We start from the raw sequence: 19097 nt of genomic DNA, 5'->3' as shown, positions 1-19097 counted from the left end.
TATATATATATATATAGATTTTTTTTTTATTTTTTTTTTATTTTTTTTTTTTTATGTGAATTGTTTTAGAATTATGAGAGTTAGAGTATCAGCAGGTACCTTCTTAAACCACGGAACAACATTCAGTTAAAATGGGCCAATATAAAAAGAGAACAACACAATTAATTTCTGCTGAAATCACCTGAATTTAATTTTTAACAGTAAATTGACACTATTGCCTTTAGTGTGCCATAGCAACACCATGAATGTACAAACAAATATTTCCTTAAAAAAAAATAAAAAAAAATAAATGGTCACTAAATGATAAATGGTTAACCAAACTATCACACATTTGTTCAAGCATCTGTATGAGCGCAGGATGCTGATTCAGGAGGTGTGTCACTGACACATTTCGAAATATCTTAGGACACAGATCAAATGATAAGATAAGGCGAAGGCAGAAAAGAGAAACTCCACCTCTCCTTATAGAGAGAGCGAGAGAGAGAGAGAGAGAGAGAGAGGGAGAGAGAGAGAGAGAGAGAGAGAGAGAGAGAGAGAGAGAGAGAGAGAGAGAGAGAGAGAGAGAGAGGGGGGGGGAGCAAGAATATATTACACGCTGAGACATGAGGCTGCTGAGAATGTAAAAAGAGTCGGAGAACTATGTTGACTATCGAGAGAGTCAGGAAACACTGAATCACCTGTGGAGGAACTGAGAAAAAAAAGAAAAGGGAACGAATAAACTTCGCTTTCTCTTGTCGGTGTTTCAGCCTCTGGAAGTCCTGGACGGTAAGAGTTGTTTCATGTCATATCTGTGTCTGTCATTCCGTTTGAAGTTCACTGTTAATTATTAAAAATCATTGTGATTACAGCGACAGAGATGTTGAGAGAGCTGCATGGTCAATTAGCTTCTTTAGTTCATTTGTATTCACTGTAGATCTATACAGTCCCATATCTGTCTTTTAATGTATAATACAAATGCACATGTCTGCCTTTAACAGGTGCTTGATCCAAAGCATTCAATGTAAACATATTGACAGTATGTGTTTTCTCTGGGAATCGAACCTATGTCTTGACGTTGCTAGTGCCACTGACCATCTGAACTGCACAAATCATTCTTAGTAGTAGGTTAAGTGAACTTTATTCATTTTTATTTAACTGGTCCTTACAGACTTTATCTTCAACCCTTATCAAACACCTGAACAAGCCAAGCAAGGTCTTCAGGATTACTAAAATCAGGTTTGGAGATAAACACTGCAAGACTATGATTTTCAGGGGTCAGAGTTAAAAACCCACTGAAGTGTGGCGTAATTTAGTGTGTTGATGTAATTTCCAATCAATAAGGAACACAGGGCGGGTGTGTGTGTGTGTGCGTGTGTGTGTGTTGGCATATGTGGTTTATGAAACCAATTTTCAGGTTTACACACCTGTGTGTGTCTGCATGTGTGTGTGTGTGTGTGTGTGTGTGTGTGTGTGTGTATGTGTGTGTGTGTGTGTGTGTGTGTGTGTGTGTGAGTGAGTGAGTGGGGGGAGGGGGTTCACTAGAAAAGTGCAGACACAAACAGAGTGATACCAACAGTGAAAAGTTTTGAATCGCCGAAAGTAAAGGTTGTATTCATTTACACACAACATAAGTCAATGGCTTGTCCTCATTTACTTTAGTACCTATAAGAGGTGTAGGCCTATATGTGTGTGCTGAGTCTAACACACGTTTGTACAAGCATCTGTAGAGCGCAGGATGCTGATTCAGGAGGTGTGTCACTGACATATTTCGAAATGTCTTAGGACACAGATCAAACAGGGTCCAGAGTTAAAGGGCCACTGAAGTGTGTTGATGTAATGTCCAATGAAACAGGATGACAGGGCGGGACGTTTTGGGGGTTGGGGGATATGGGGTCACTAGAATATATATATATTTGTAAATAGCCAATAGTGTTTAGTTTACATCACAGCTCGGCCAGAGCCATTGAGTTCAGTAAAGCCACAATTATCTCCTGATCTCGAACCGTTTCTCCTCCTAATCTCCTCCATATTGCTTTAAAATACAGCATTGTGTGCAGAATTCAAATGCGTCTGATACGTTTTCTGGTCAGCGGCGACTCCATCATATGATCCGCTCTGTGTGTCGTGTCTCTGCGGCAGTTTGCGTGACACCAACGTCAAACCAGACTTCATTCGCCCCAATGGAAAGCATATTTACACTGTCTGAATCGTTCCCTATCCCCTATACAGTGCACTATGTGCCATTCACCATGTAGAAAATAGTCAATCTGTGAACTGGCTTCAGCATCTATTTATAATGTAAGGGGCGGAGCTTCAGATTCTAGAGAGCATTTGATTGGACAGAAAATCTGATGAGAAGTTAAAGTGCACTGATCCATATTGGCTGAAGTGAGAGACTAAGTTTTGAACGCTTATATCTTCTAAATGTGAAATTCGTCATTGTTTTGGAGCAAACTAGCTTATAGATAACAGTATGGCTAGCATATTCATATTACAGTAAAAGCCAAAAAACTTCAAAGTCGGCATGAAACAGTTGCAATAGTGAACTGCTAGTGCTTCTGGGACGAGAACAAATGAAGAATGCAAAGAAATAATATTTCTACAATTTGATTTCATGGTGAGTTTAAGAAACCCTGACCAGCTCGACTACATGAGTAAGGCTCGCTGGTATTTTCTGTGTAAATACATTAACACTCCCTGTGTGCTGCAATAAAAAGCCTGTAAACACGTTCAATGATACGCCATTAAAATGAAATGCATCACTCTATATAAACAGTGATAATGAAGTGTAATTAGTTAAACATAGTAAAAGTAGCACTAACCAGTATAGATCTGCAGACTAATGTGCATGCATGCACAAATTAAATGTGCATACTATTTAAAAAAACAAAAACAAAAACAAAAACCTACAAATACCATGGTACATAAATCTGGATCATGATATGATCCTCACTGTATGCTCCAGGTGTATTTGTGCATCACGGTGTGCAATCTGTGCTATATTTGGCCTGTAGACAACGATATCAGTGCTGTTTTTTTAGTGCGATCACTATCAGCAAACCAGGATAAAGTGTGGCTCATGCCCGCACACATCTCACATCGGGTTTTTTTCTGCGCACGTCATTTAAATATCGTCATGTGTGTAAAGCGTGTTACGACGTGCTACTTCCTTTTCAGTGCTTTGCAATACAACATCTGCTTAACCTGAACGGTTTGATTTGGAAACAGGAATAATATACACTGTAATTATTCCTGTAAAAGCTGGTAATGCAAGTAATCCGTCCGCAGCTTTGCACAAAGCCACATGTGTGTTTATTTGTGAAGCGTGTGTGTTGAGTACGTGCTGTGATTTGATTCAGAATCAGGTCTGTGTGTACAGGTGTAGTCAGCCGCTCATTACTCCATCCCGTTCTCACCAAAGGGTGTGTTTGTGTTTGGGTGTGAATGTCTCAGACAGTGTCAAATCTCCGAGACGTGCGCTAGACAAACTCTGCAAAGACTTGGCCACATTCAATTGGGAATGTCAGAAAGTCAATCCAAGCGTGTTGAACTTTACCTGAGCAAATCTCACTATCATCCCTCCTTTCTTCCTTCTTATCACAGTTTTGTATGACTTTGGTTTTGGTGAAATAAGGAAGGAATTATCAAAGATATCTGGAGTATATTTACACTAGCAGTGTTCATGTCTGGTCTCGCTATCAGGAAGCAGTCACAGTTGACAAATATTTCCAGTAATTCCAACTTCGGTCCCACTTTCCCATGAACTTCCATGACTACAAAGAAATTACTTATACCTTATGATTGTGCAATACTGATGTATTTACCTTTTATTCACTGAATAGTTTCTGACTTTTATCTGCAACAAAATTACATTGTTTGTACAGTTTATCAACACTAATAGAAAACAGTGTAAAGTTTCTACATTTATTTATTTGTTAGGCAAATCTACTTTTTTTCATAGGCAAAATGTTCAAATGTAGACGCCGTGTGTCTTAATCACTCTTACAATTGGCTTTTACACCGACATTTTTCTATTTTTTTCAGTCTTTGTCATGTCACATCCCTCCTTCTCTTTATGTATGATAATGATTCACCCCTTTTTGCTTTTTTTTATATTGGTTAAACTGAGTGTTACAACCCCAGTCTCCTATAATTAGATGATGCATTACCTTAACACAACAGTGCACTCACAAATCAAAATTGTGTCTCAGTCACACAGTCATGGCCTGTATGATTTTCTTTCTTCTGTGCAACACAATGGAAAAACATAATCTTAATCTAAGATGTTTCCCACACAATAAAACCAGCAGTCAAGCAGTCAACAACAACAAAAAAACAAACCATAAGCTATTATTAGGGGCTGTTTTCACGACACCGTTTTCAACTAAAAACATTAAAAAAATTGTTTTTATGGGGATCGTTTTGACAATGGCGTCATCAGTACGCGGCATAAGAGCATGCCTTGCCTTGCCTTGTCGTGTAAACGAACCCTAAGCATTGAATTATTGGATCTTGCATGTCTACCAAGCTACCAGGGAACGTTCTCAAAACTTATGGATTCTTTACCATAGCAAAGTCTCTGAGATCCTGAAACCTTGTACTTCTGGAGACTCCAGTTCTGGAAAATGGTGGCACTGGAGACTAAAGGGTTTCTGATGGTTTCACACTTACTTCTTCACCTTAATTCATATTGTTTTAGCAGTTAACGTGTCTTTTCTTCTTGGCCTGTTTTTGTATGACCCCGCTGAACCAAAGATCCACTGGTTACGCAGACATTGTGCAATTTCTAGTATTGCATTAGTATTGCATCCTTCTCATGAGCATTTAATCATATTTGACTTTTCAGAGTTAAATCTCTTTTTTGAAGTGCATAGAGCTAAAGCATCAAGTTCCTACTGTAGTTCTAGAAAAAGTTAAATCATCCTAGAATGAGTTCTAGAGAAGAAGCTCACTTATAAGAGTTTCCAGTTGTGAAACAAGTTTTAGTCACCACATCATTCCCATAATTCCACGTTATTTCATTATTTTGCTGACTTTACTGTTGCTATTAAAGTTGCGCAATTTTTTTTTTTTTTTTTTGTAGGCAAGGCAAGTTTATTTTATAACACATTTTATGGCACACTTGTATGTCAAAGTGCTTTACAGAAATAAATAAATAAATAAATAAAAAATAGCCATTTAAAAGGTTTCATATGAATATAAATTTAATCATATTTGACTTTTCAGTGCGAGTTAAATCTGTTTTTTGGCCCAAACTTTTAAATGGCGTTTATTAACATTAAAGAAACTGGGCATTTTTATGTTCTTGGAATGTTACAAATCAATGTTCCAAGAATTGTGAGGTTTTTTTATTTATAAAAAAACAAGTTGAACGAATGTTTCAGAAAGATCATACTAACCTTTTAAACCACGTTCCTCTAACATTAAGAAAACTTTTAACGTTTCCATAACCAAAACAGAATGTAGTAACTGATTGTGATGTTCCATATTTGAATGTGTATAAAATTTGAAAGTTTTTTTTTTTTTTTTTTTTTTACAATCCCCTTTTGTGTTTCACAGAAGTGATGTAGGTTTAAAGCAATCTTCCCTGGCATCATAATCAAATCTGACCACAATAGCTTTGCAGCATTAATGCTAGAGTAGACAACTCATCACTGAATGATGATTAAAAACAAACGCCCTTTTGACAAACTACACACATAAAGGTCAGGAGGAAATAAAGACTGCTTAAACAAGCATCATTTCTAAAACTCATGGCAGCAGAAAAAAAATAAAATAAAAAAAAAGCCGAAGAAAAAAGGCTGAGTTCCTCAGAAATAAATTTGAAGTGGATTCAGGACAGTGATTGATTGAAATCTCTAATGTGGTCTGCTCTGCTGCAGAGATATGGTTAGCCCTGTGAATGTCATCTCTAGAGAGTTTCACAACTTTAAACAGACCTGAATCTGTTTCTCATGATCTTTAAGGCCTTTTGACTTGCAGACATCAGTTCTGTTTAATAAACTGTGAAACATAGCCTGTGCTTATCAAATCAAGTCAGTTTTATTATTATTAAATGGAAAGTTTGAAGTGCATAGAGCTAAAGCATCAAGTTCCTACTTCAGTAGTTCTAGAAAAGGCTAAATCATCCTAGAATGAGTTCTTAGAGAGAGAAGAAGCTCACTTATAAGAGTTTCCAGTTGTGAAACAAGTTTTAGCCACCACATCATTCCCATAATTCCATGTTATTTCATTATTTTGCTGACTTTACTGTTGCTATTAAAGTTGCGCAATATTTTTCTATTTTTTTTTTGTAGGCAAGGCAAGTTTATTTTATAACACATTTTATGGCACACTTGTATGTCAAAGTGCTTTACAGAATTATTATTATTTTATTTGTTTTAAACAGCAATTTAAAAGGTTGCATATGAATATAAAAATAATTAAAAAAAAGTTTTTAAAAATAAATAAAATGAAATTAATTTAGTTGTACTTTTAATTTTTACCGGCACCTTTGTGTGTTTTTATATTTATTTTTATTTAGTTATTTTTTAATGTATTTTAAACCTCTAAACTATTAAACATTTGAGCTGTCCATTACAAGTAATTTTTTTTCCCTATATCATTCTACATGAACTTCTGTCATTTTTATTGAAATAGAGGGAATTATTTTATCCTAATATATCTCTTGTAATTAAAATTAGTGTTTAAAAATATTATTACATTTTTATACATTGTTTCCATGATTTCCAAAGTCGTTAGCAAGTATTTGAACACTGTTTTCTTGTACAGTTGATTTAATGTTCAAGCAAGGCCTCTGAAACTATACTTCACCAGAAATGTGTTTGCTTTAGAACAATTCACAAGAACAATCGCACACGTTATGAGCAACTTCACAATTCCTGAAATCGGTATGTGTTTTTAAAAGCTGATGATTTTTATTATAGAGGTTGAGTTTGGTTGAATTTGGTTTTAACTATATCTCAATATCTTCCAGTGGTTATGTGCCTGATGTCAAAGATATTGCGAAGAGTTTGAAAGTTTTTGAGATGATGCTTCAATCCCAGACAGAAACACAGTGTCGGCCCCAGATCCGGCCCACATCTGGTACGCGTGGAATCCACATGTAGATGTGGCCTGGATCTGGGCCGACACTATGTTGACTGTTAATGTGTAGATTCTTCTAGTAAAAAAATAAATAAAACTCAGTCAGCACAAAAGTTTCACAAATCATTTCCTGCATGAACTTCCTGTAGTGATGAACACACGGATTGTGGCCGTGTAAGGGGCTCCACACTCACACGCTGAAGACTTGAGCTGGCACGGTTTTCATTGTCAATTCTTCACGTCAGATTCGCTCTGCCTTTGTACTTCTCTAAGCTTTTCCTTTCCTGGCTCTGCTTCTCTTTCCTCTCCCCGAGGGCCTCTAATGGACCTGCAGTTTATCTGTGTTCTGGTCATCTGTGTTCCTTCACTCGGTGTACACCGCACTGGTGCCTGTTGAACGGATGGTTTGCGGTCAGATTGAATTTGGCCGATGCGATCGGAGATCTGGTGAGATGAGATAATGATCACGTTACGCAGACTCCTGTAATCACTTCAGCTAAACATTGTGTTTGTAATGCATCAGGGAGCCTGTCAGCGTGTGCCGTGTGCTAATGCGTTCACTAATGTACAGTAAAGTGGCTCTGTGGAAATTATTTTTTTTCCGTCTGCTTTTTTGCCGGCCGCCACTGTTATCTAAAGAACACAGACGTCATTTACGGTAGCTCACACCCTCTTTATGAGCGTCTCATATCTAAAGCATCTTCAAAATGCAAACAAACGTGTTTGCTCTCGATGTCCATCTGCAATTTTGGTTAATACAAATTAAATGTTAAATTAGGGCGGGATAGAACCTGGAACGGCTTCACCAACGAGTCATCCGTACCGGAAATACAATAAAAGGTTACACTTTATTTCGATAGTCCACTTTAGACATTCTACTAACTATAAGTAACTTTTCAACTACGTCAACTAACTGTCATTAGAGTATTAGTAGACTGTCAGTAGACTGGTAGGTTATGGTTAGGTGTTAGGGTTCGGTTTTTTGGCTTTTTTTGTTTTGTTTTTTACATAGGCCTAGAGAAATTGATGTTTAATGATTCTGTATAAACCTTTCAAGACAGACCAACCATGACCTAGGAGGCTGTTAATAAATGTTGTTATATGCTTCTCTTGAATCTATTTTTCAACTTTCATTTTGTAAAGATTCACTTTAATAACCAAAGTCAGTCTCACTAAACTCTCACCTCTATATTTTTGTATATTGTGCAGGAAATTTAAAATGCAAATTGAAAATGTTTTTTAAAAATTTTGTAATCAGTAATATCATATAATGTGAAATTCTTTAATCCTTCATTCCTGCAGAAAACATATAAAGTAGGCCTACCTTTGTCTTTTTTACTGATGTTCTCATATTTTCAACATTTGTAATGTCATGATTCATCTCTGGTTGATCTGGTTAATGGCTTAGATCTCATTTATTGAATCTCTCTTTTTTTTTTTTTTTTTCCCTGTGGAAGAAATTAATGGGAAAACAGAATCAATACTGCTGAAAAGTGTCATTGCTCAGCTATACTATTATCTACTGACTTACAAAAACATAGATTGAGCGGAAGTCATTATCAAATTAAATTAAACATGTTAGAAGTTCATTTGAGGATATCAGTTGATCAGTAAAATGATGCTCCATCAAATAACTGTGATGAGGAAAAAATTGTGTGCTTTTGAAATTAGTGTATCAAAGATTTTGTGGCATTTCCAGTTGATTGCACAATTTTGAAACTTGCAATATGATTAAAATGCTTATTACTTTTGACCACAAGGTGGTGCTGTTACCAAATTGATTTTGTGAGGTCAGTGTGTGGAGACAATAGCTTACATCATCCTTCAAACTGCGAGAATTTAAATTGTGAATTTAAAATACACCCAATGGAAACACATCAATTTAGCAAAAACTCCCATATATAAAAAAATAAAATAAAAAAAAAGTTACGCTTGCATGAGGTGGTTTTTCAGCCAATTCGAAAAATGAATATTTCGCAAAGCTGCAATGGAAACAGTTTTTTTCACATTTACAAGTCACCTGGCGTACGTAACAGAAAATCGATTGGTGAAAATCAGTCTAGGATATTGAAAGGTTTTCAAAGAGATTCAAAATGGCGGACAGCAAGTTCAATATGGCATAATTGGCTCTGCCCTCCTACGTACTTCCGCTCAATTTTCATTTTCCTTCAGTACTCCGTCTGGGTTTGCGGTATATTATTGGGTTTTCTCCGGTCACATTTTGGCGGTCCAATCAGCGAACAGAGGAATTGGCTAAGAACGATGACGTTGAAGTGCGCTAGTTTGAGTTGTAGGGTTACGCCACGACCAAACGTTAGCGATTAGTTATGTCAGATCCAGAGTGGCTCTGGGCAGATCCAATAGTTTTACACTTCAACAGAGTACCCGCCTTCAAGGAAGTTAATGCTTGTCAATGGAGAGGCCAGACTCTCCGTACAAATGAAATGTATGAGAGTCTGGTAGGACCAGGCTAATAATTGGTATAACTGTCCTCGGTATGACTCAAGGAATCAATAAAGACCGGTTTCATTAAAAAAGGAAAATGAATCAAAAGCTATTAGCAGTTTTTTTATTTTATTATACATTTTGACTAGAAGGTGGTGCTGTTCTGAAACTTTTTGAGTACCTTCAGGGCATGGTCGCGATGACACATACCTAGTTCATAACAATATGCTAATGCGGCCATAAAATTCAGCATTTAATGATAAAATTCAGAATGGCTGATGTGGGAAAAATAGGGATCAGTTGAATTGTTATGCTGCACTGAATCAAAAGATCAGTTCAGAAGTTGTGAGCAAAAATGGCGCTTTTCTGAAACGGTACATGTAGCCTCACGTTATGACCTGTAGCAAAACAAGTCTCGTTTCGCTAAAGCGGTGCAGAGATACAGCCTTGTATCCAATTTGGTGTGCTCTTTGTCAAATCCGTTATTCAAGAACGGTTGGGGTTATCAAACAGTAACTTTTATGCCAGCATGGTCTGAAGATGATGTGAGCCAATTTTGGTGAAAATCAGACAAACCGTCTAGGACGAGTTCAAAATGTAGTGTTTTAGGATGCTTGGCCCCTGAAAATATTCAAATGCCTATTTAAAATTGTAACAATATTTCACTGTTTTTACAGTATTTCTGATCAAATAAATGCAGCCTTGTAAGAGACTTCTTCTAAAAACATTTAAAAAAAAAATCATATTGACTCCAAACTTTTGAATTAACGTTTTGTAATGCCACAACCAGTATGTGTGTATAAACAGTGTTTAAAACCAGCAAGACTTGTTTTACAATTCACACTCTCACTCTTCACTGACACGATGCTCTTCTTTTCCTCTTCAGATTGCAGAGATGGCTTTAAACTCTCCTCTCCAACACGTCACTCCGTCCCTATTCCCAGTTGCCCTCCCCAGTACGTTTTCAAACACATCACGGATTTCAGACACAATCTTGAGCAACAAAGTCGGGGTGATCTCCGGCGCGACCATCCTCAGCCTCGTGTTTCTCCTCGGTGTTCCCGGGAACATCTTCATCGTCTGGAGTGTCCTGGCCCGAACTCGCCGGCGCTCCGTCACCACCCTCCTGATCCTAAACCTGGCCTTCGCCGACGGGTTCCTCATGCTGCTGACGCCCTTCTTCGTGGTTTATTTGGTTCAGCGCAGTTGGATCTTCGGTCTGGCGCTGTGCAAAGTGCTGTTCTACCTCTGCTGCACCAACATGTACGCTTCCATATTTCTGATCACGCTGATGAGTCTGCACAGGCTGGTGGCGATAGTGTGGCCGAAACGCGTGGCTGCGGTGTCGGACCCCCGGGCGCTCACACGGGTCCTGGTGGGACTCTGGGTTCTCGCTCTGGGACTCTCAGTGCCCGTTTTGGTTTTCAGGACCACGGGAAATAACACCACGGAGTCTTTTGTGTGCGACTGCAATCACACACAACCACGATATGTGAGTTTGTGCTGCTCTAATATTTCAAACCGAAGCATTACACACTTATTCAAGAAGTGCCTTAAGAGTCAGAACTTTCTATTCACCAAAGAATCCTGAAAAATAAAATGCGGTTTCCACAAAACTATGAAGCAGCACAACTGTTTCCAACATTGATAATAATCATAAATGTTTCTTGAGCATCAAATCATCATATTCAAATAATTTCTGAAGGATCATGTGACTCTGAAGACTGGAGAAATGATGCTGAGAATTCAGCTTTGATCACAGGAATAAATTACATCTTACAATACATTCCAATAGAACACTAGAATATTTTATGTGATCAGATTAATGCAGCCTTGGTGAGAATAAAATACATTTAAAAATATTTAACGTATAACCAACCCAAACTTTTGAACAGTAGTGTATATGAGATGACCGGATGATGAAAAGTCATCTTAAAATATAATTTATCCTCATGTGAAAATAAACTTATTGTGTTTTATTCATAATACATAAACATTCACTACAGCGACAATAATAAACATATAGTTCTGCTGTATTTTGTCATTGTTAAATTGTGACTGATGCAATTACAGGGTGTTGTAAAGTTTTCTTTCATTGACGCAAGACCAGGAGACAGTTGGGATCGCGTTTAACAGAAGTTATTCTTTATTGAGAACTCCGCTGTACGTTGCTGCAGTACTTCCAACATTATCTAAAGTATGTAACTGTACATGGTGTCTTATAGGCATTTTAGGAGGAGGGACTTTTGAAGGTGGAGACAAATTCAAACAAAGCATGTAAATGAGTATACAGGTTAAGGAACCCAACCCAGACTCCAGACTCTCAATCCAATCATCATAACTATTCAAACGCATATGTGCTAATCCAATCAGCCCAACGATTCATCGTCTAGGGCTGGGGCTCGAGCCATTAAAGACAAAGGGTGCGCCTGGGGCTACGGGCTCGAACCATTAAAGGACAACTCCAGTGAAAAATGAACCTAGGGGTAATTAACACATGGTTACCGAGTCGATCGTTCCCTGCGATGCGCTTTCATGAAAATCGAATGTAAAGAGTTTTATCTTTAAAAACATATTAGCTCATAACAGTAGTATATGGGGCACAGAGTAAGTAAAAATAAATCGCTAGTTAATACCACTAACAAGGCTCAAAATAGCCTCACACTAACACGGTAACATAATGAGGGTCCTTACATACAAACCGAAGCATTGAGAACTGTGTAAGTGTACAGACAGTTTAATAAGAAGATACTTTATAAAGACAGTACATTACGTGTTTACATGCAGGATCCATCTTGGAAAACGACTAGTCTCGACTAATCGAGCCACGAACGCCGTCGATAGGATAGCTGGTCAATAGGAATTACGTTTGTGAAATCTAACGTAGCACGGCGTTCGTGGCTCGATTAGTCGAGACTGTTTTCCAAAATGGATCCTGCATGTAAACGCGTAATGTACTGTCTTTATAAAGTATCTTCTTATTAAACTGTCTGTACACTTACAAAGTTATCAATGCTTCGGTTTGCATGTAAGGACCCTCATTATGTTACCGTGTTAGTGTGAGGCTATTTTGAGCCTTGTTAGTGGTATTAACTAGCGATTTATTTTTACTTACTCTGTGCCCCATATACTAGTGTTATGAGCTAATATGTTTTTAAAGATTAAACTCTATACATTCGATTTTCATGAAAACGCATCGCAGGGAACGATCGACTCGGTAACCATGTGTTAATTACCCCTAGGTTCATTTTTCACTGGAGTTGTCCTTTAAAGACAAAAGGTGAGAATCTCAGTGATCTGAAAACAGGACTGGCAGGAAAGGAGACTTTTGCTGGAGACTCAATAATCATCTGAAATAAGTCTACTAAACTTTATCAGTTTGTATACTATTGCAGTGGAAAAAACTAAATTAAAAGATTTAAATTTGTAATACAACATTTCCCCCTTTGAGAGTTCTAATAACTCTCACAAAATACAAATTTAGACACTTAAAAGTTCATTCTTGTAACTTGAAAAAGTTACAGGCACATATAACTTATTCTGTGTTGTGTCCAGGGTCTTTTGCAAGTATTTTTCACCTCACTGAACTTTTTACACATTGTCTAGCTTTACAACCTGGAATTACGAGTTGGAGTTTGATAACATGTTTGAATGTGCAAAATATTGTTTTGGTGTAACCTAAAAGTTAATTAAGCCTCAAGCAATATCTGCTGGTTGCAAGTACGCATCAGTTCTTGTCGAAGCATCTTTGGCTGCAGCTCAGGGTTCTGGGAATGTTATCAGTTTTGCACATTCACGCTGTAACGTCTGGAAATTTTCCTTGGAAAAACTGCTCTGGCTCTGTCAGGTTGGAAGGGACTGCAGTCTGGTTGGGCTTTAACTGGGCCCTTCTGCTTTTATATCATTCTCCTGCTGATCTGGCCGTTTGAACCTTCACGTCAGTGAAGAGCTTCTCCATATGTTTCTGCCACACAGTGTTTTGTGCCAAAAACATTTGGCAGAGATCTATTTTTATGTTTGAAGTGTGTCCAACAAACCTTCCGGCAAATATTTTTCTATAAACAAATCCAGGATGACGCTTCTCTAAAAATGTTCCAGACTTGAGTCAACAAAACTTTTATTTATTTTTTGTACCAGGAAAACAAATCCTTTATCTTTTCTTTTTAAACTACAATATTTGTGTTAGTAATTTGAGTTAAGTCAAATGATAAAATTCCATTTAAAACCATTTTATCTTGATTGTAATGCTACAAGTGCTGGAATGTGCCTGTTTTTCTATACATTACCGTTCAAAAGTTTGGGATGGGAAAAATTTTTTTTTTTTTTTTTTTTTTTTTTTTTAGTCTCACCAAGGCTGCATTTATTTGATCAAAAATACAGTAAAAAACGTTATACTGTGTAGCATTATTATTACAATTTAAAATAACCATTTTCTATGGAAATATATTGTAAAATGTTATTTATTCCTGTGATCAAAGCTGAATTCTCAGCATCATTACTCCAGTCTTCAGTCACATGATCCTTCAGAAATCATTCTAATATGCTGATTTGATGCTCAAAAAACATTTATTATTATTGTTACCAATGTTTAAAACTGTTTTGCTGCTCCATATTTTTGTGTAAACCAAGACACTTTTTTTCATGATTGCTTGATGGATAGAAAGTTAAAGTTATATCTCATGACCGTTGTTGTTCATCTGTAGGTGGTGATGCAGTACGGTATGGAAACGGTGCTGGGCTTCTTGTTGCCGTACAGTGTGATCATAGGCAGTTACGTGTGTGTCTTGCGCAGAATCCGCAAGACGCGTTTTCGCAGACGCATCCGCAGCGAGAAACTCATCCTGGTGATCATCGTCACCTTCGGGCTGTTCTGGCTGCCGTACCACATCGTAAACATGATTCAGGTGTGTGTTAGACGTCAAGCGCTTAATCAGAAGTGTTTCAAATGTGAAAATGCTCTAAAAATGATTTCCTCACACAGGTGGCTGCTGCTTTACATCCAGAAGGTTCTGCAAAAGAAGGGTGAGTAACTTTTAGAAAACGCTCATACGCTCAGTAACACCGGCTAATTTACAAACTCATTTCTGTTCTTCCTCCGACAGACTAAAAACGATCTCCAAGTCGCTGCGAGCGCTCACCTCCACCGTGGCCTTCGTCAGCAGCTGCATAAACCCCATCCTCTACACCTTCGCCGGAAAGTCGTTCATCCGACGGGAAGGCCTGGCTTTCATGGCGCGGCTGTTCGAGGCGACGGCGCATTATTCGACAAAGATCCGCCAGAGCAATCAGAACAGCCGAGAGAAGGACACCGATGAAGGAGGAAGTCTCAAAGACAAAGACTCCGATTCCATCACCACCCCTCACGCGAGCTGCATTATTAAAGTTGTGCCGCAGAAAAAAGGAAAGTGAGCGAATGGCTGTGAAATTCAATTCTGAGAGTTGCGCTTTCCAGTGTTAAATCAAGACAGCTTGTGTTTTTGTAACAGATGAAAGTGAATCCAAGCTTATTTTATAAAATAAAAACTGTGTACCAATTGTGTACCAATAAAAGCCACAAGAGAACAAGGAGCCCAGTGCCTAACTCTCAAACCATCACCTGACTGAAGACTGAGGCAGCCGCAGGGTCTTTACCCTTTACACACGGAACAGGTTCAGACACATGAACCACAGAGTACTGGAAGCTGTATTTATTCCAGCACTTTCAAAGATCTGCTTCATGTCTTTGCCCAGTAGAGGGCGTCACACAACTGAGAGACAGATGAACTGCTACAGGAACAGCCCGCTTGCTCAAAATGGTTTGCATGGTTGTAAATAGTGTTGTTAGTGTGTAAATTGTGTTTTCTTATGCAAATGTTTATCAGTTTTTTTCTTATGCAAATGCTGATCACATTTAGAATAAGTAGATATGTTGGGGAATTTGGCTATTAACATGTAACATTTCAATTCAATTCTGTTGAAATGACAGAAAGTTAATCACTAGTTGTAAATAAAGATTCAAGACTGACCAATGAGAGAAGTTTGGTCGAGTACTGAGATTTGAGAGGGAACTCTGTCATTAGGCCTAATAACCAGCATGGGCATCGAGTTCCTATTTTCTTTTCAAAATGAATTTTCATGACTTTTCCATTACATTTCCAGTGCTGTATGATTGGTTAATGTTTAATTAATATTAATTTTTTTTTAATAATAATTTGACAAGGGTTGCACTCAGAGTACAAATAAATACTTAGCAGAACATATAAAGAGAAATCCATGACAATCAATGTTCCCTGTTTCTCAGGCCCAAATTAGGTTTTTTTTTATGTGTGTGTGTGTGTGTGTGTGTGTGTGTGTTTGTTTATATTACATTGTGGGAACCAAATGGCCCCACAAGGATAGTAAAACCTGAGATCACCTCCATTGTGGGGACCAGCCAGCGGTCCCCATGAGGGAAATGGGTAAATAAACATACTAAATTATATTTTTTTGAAAATGTAAAAATGCAGAAAGTTTTCTGTGATGGGTAGGTTTAGGGGTAGGGTTAGTGTAAGGGGACAGAATATACAGTTTGGACTGTATAAAAACCATTACGTCTATGGAGAGTCCCCACAAAGATATGTGCGCCTGTTTGTGTGTGTGTGTGTGTGTGTGTGTGTGTGTGTGTGTTTTGTGAGCTTAGTTGAGAGATGAAATGATAAACTGGAGCACTTCAATTGTGGTCCAGCTAACAAATATTTGTTCTAAAAACATTTTTCCAAACATTTAGTTTTGGTTATGGAAATGTAAAAATTTCCAGTTTGTATGATGTTCCTGAAACATTATTTCAAACATTCAAACACCTGTTTTTAACAAGCAGAATCACTGAAGGAAAGAGAAACACAAGAACTACAAATGACTTCAGCCACAGCCTTAGAGGAAATCAACTGAAGATAAGAGAAGACATTAAATCTGTGAAGATCTCAGCAGAGGAGGATTAAACAACTCCACTAACAGCATTACCAGCTTCACTTATTACTAAACAGACTGACTTTATTTCTGTCAGACATCTACAGAATAATTCTCTTTTCTCATTGAGAATTAACAGAGGTTTAGATTTGATTTGATATTTGGTGAAAAAAAATGCCTATACACTTAATATTCAGGTGTGCATAATTATTAAGCAGGTTTTCCTTTACAGGTAAAATGGGACAAAAAAGAGATTTAACTCTGAAAAGTCAAATATGATTAAATTCTCATGAGAAGGATGCAATACTAATGCAATACTAGAAATTGCACAATGTCTGCGTAACCAGTGGACAGGAAAACACTCTTTGGTTCAGCGGGGTCATACAAAAACAGGCCAAGAAGAAAAGACACGTTAACTGCTAAAACAATATGAATTAAGGTGAAGAAGTAAGTGTGAAACCATCAGAAACCCTTTAGTCTCCAGTGCCACCATTTTCCAGAACTGGAGTCTCCAGAAGTACAAGGATCTCAGAGACTTTGCTATGGTAAAGAATCCATAAGTTTTGAGAACGTTCCCTGGTAGCTTGGTAGACATGCAAGATCCAATAATTCAATACTTACGGTTCGTTTACACGACAACAATGTGCTCAAAACTGAGAAGTTTTTCCTTTAAGTTTTCCGCGCACAGACGACGCCACTGTCAAAATGATCCCCATAAAAACAAAAAGTTTATTAACATTCTAGGAACATTGATTTGTAACATTCCAAGAACATAAAAATGCCCAGTTTCTTTAATGTTAATAAACGCCATTTAAAAGTTAGTATGACGTTCCTGAACATTTTGAACACCTGCTGTTAACAAGCAGAATCACTGAAGGAAAGAGAAACAACAAGAACAGAAACTACAACTGACTTCAGCCACAGTCTTAGATGAAATCAAATGAAGATAAAAGAAGACATTAAATCTCTGAAGATCTCAGCAGAGGAGGCTTAAACAACTCCACAAACAGCATTACCAGCTTCCAACTTTATAGAATATATATCTATTTAGTAACATAGAAATAGCAAAAGATAGTAATATAATGGCATTTTAGGCCTTTATGTTTCAGGAAACACGCCGTCAAGTGTGGTAGAGCTACAGGATTGTTTTTTTTTTTCTTAGCCCATAATTCATGATCAAAACCTTTTCTAATCTTGACAAAACACATATTGTCAGAAAGGTTTGAGTCTCAAGGTTCCATATTTTGTGACATAAGTGATATTTGGACAGAAATGTATTTATTTGTTACGGCAGAATGCATACAATTAAATTCAATGGAATGTATGTCACCCGGTGGCTATTTTTGGTAATGCGCCCAAACAAAATCTCATGGGAACTTCAATTTTTGTGATATCAACTTTTATAGTAAAAGTTTATTTTGTAAAATATTTTATATAAAAGAAAAAATATTAAGTACAGTATATTTGATTTACTGTAAATTTAAACTTCTATTTACTTTTTCATACTTTCATTTTTTGTGCTTTCACGTCAGCAATAATCTGCTGAGAGTTTTCTTTAAAACAAGACCAAACTAAGGTCTATATTTTTTAATATAATTTTAATAGTTTTAAGTTTTAATAGTGCATTTTAATGTCCATTCTCAAAAACAGTTTAACCATTATGTGACAAATCAACCGTTTGGTTGAGCATGTTTTTGAAAAATTATTAAAAACATACTAAAGTTTTTTCATGGCACCAAGTAACATAATTTTGTAAAGTTAGGCCTCTTACAGTGTAATATGTCAAAAAATATGCTTACCTTGCAAAATTTCACCATAAACAGTTCACATAGCAGGAGTGATTTTTTTGTTGTTTGTTTCTGAAATCCATGTTTGAGGAAGTGTTGTGACAAGTGCTGTTGATTGACACTGTGACATCTATTGGCTTTTTTTTGGCATAACATACCTCAACCAAATGCTAGAGATTACTCAATCAGCTTGAGTTAAGTTAGGTACTCCTCTCAATAAAATATAGAGACTCAAAATGTGCTCAACCATTTGGTCGAGCAGGCAGACAAAGAAATCTGAGAGATTTATGCCCCTCCATAGTCAGCTACGCAAAAACAACTTTCAAGCCCCAGAAAAGTGGTAAAGACATCATTTAAGTAATCCATGTGACTCCAGTGGTTTAACCTCAATATTATGAAGTGACGTGAGTGCTTTCCTTGCGCAAACAAAACATAAATACCTTTATTTACAAAATACTATTCTCCAACGCGTGTCCATGAGATAACCACAACAATTACTTTAATGACGTCTTGACAAACTTTCTAGGGCTTGAAAGTGGTAGTTGTGTAGACTGTCAATGGATGGACAGAAATCTCTCAGATTTAATCAAAAAGATATTAATTTGTGTTCCGAGAATGAACGAAAGTCGTATGGGGTTTGGAATGACATGAGGGTGAGTAATTAATGACAAAATTTTCAATTTTGGGTGAACTATCTCCATCCTTCCCTCGGGTGAGGAAAAAACAAAACAAATTTCTGCATTGCGCCGGGTGTATGATAGGACCCACAATCTTCTTTTATGACGAATAATGGCCGTCATTATTTTAAAGAGTTTCTCCTAAATCGGCACGTGAGGAGCGACTTTTAGCCTTAAGATTTTATGTGAATATTGCCCT

At 37.2% G+C, this 19097-nt stretch overlaps 1 protein-coding gene across 1 annotated transcript; it reads left to right on the top strand.

Annotated features, from left to right (window-relative positions):
* The first annotated feature begins 483 nt into the window (after positions 1 to 483).
* ltb4r2a (leukotriene B4 receptor 2a) lies at positions 484 to 15769 on the top strand. The gene is made up of 5 exons (XM_084107546.1): positions 484 to 765; positions 10397 to 11002; positions 14214 to 14414; positions 14492 to 14532; positions 14613 to 15769. The coding sequence occupies exons 2-5, from the start codon at positions 10406 to 10408 to the stop codon at positions 14917 to 14919; spliced, it is 1146 nt and encodes a 381-aa protein (XP_083963672.1). The 5' UTR covers positions 484 to 765; positions 10397 to 10405; the 3' UTR covers positions 14920 to 15769.
* The last annotated feature ends 3328 nt before the right edge of the window (positions 15770 to 19097 follow it).

This window comes from Abramis brama, assembly GCF_963993115.1.
Source record: "Abramis brama genome assembly, chromosome: 3".
NCBI lineage: Eukaryota > Metazoa > Chordata > Actinopteri > Cypriniformes > Leuciscidae > Abramis > Abramis brama.
This window is presented reverse-complemented; position numbering and strand designations above follow the sequence as displayed.

What these genes read in the sequence shown, in the direction of transcription:
- ltb4r2a (XM_084107546.1), top strand. Translation starts at nt 10,406, where the DNA reads ATGGCTTTAAACTCTCCTCTCCAACACGTCACTCCGTCCCTATTCCCA. An exon ending in ATCACACACAACCACGATAT is followed by an intron (nt 11,003 to 14,213) that starts GTGAGTTTGTGC and finishes GTTCATCTGTAG; the next exon opens with GTGGTGATGCAGTACGGTAT. An exon ending in ACATCGTAAACATGATTCAG is followed by an intron (nt 14,415 to 14,491) that starts GTGTGTGTTAGA and finishes TTCCTCACACAG; the next exon opens with GTGGCTGCTGCTTTACATCC.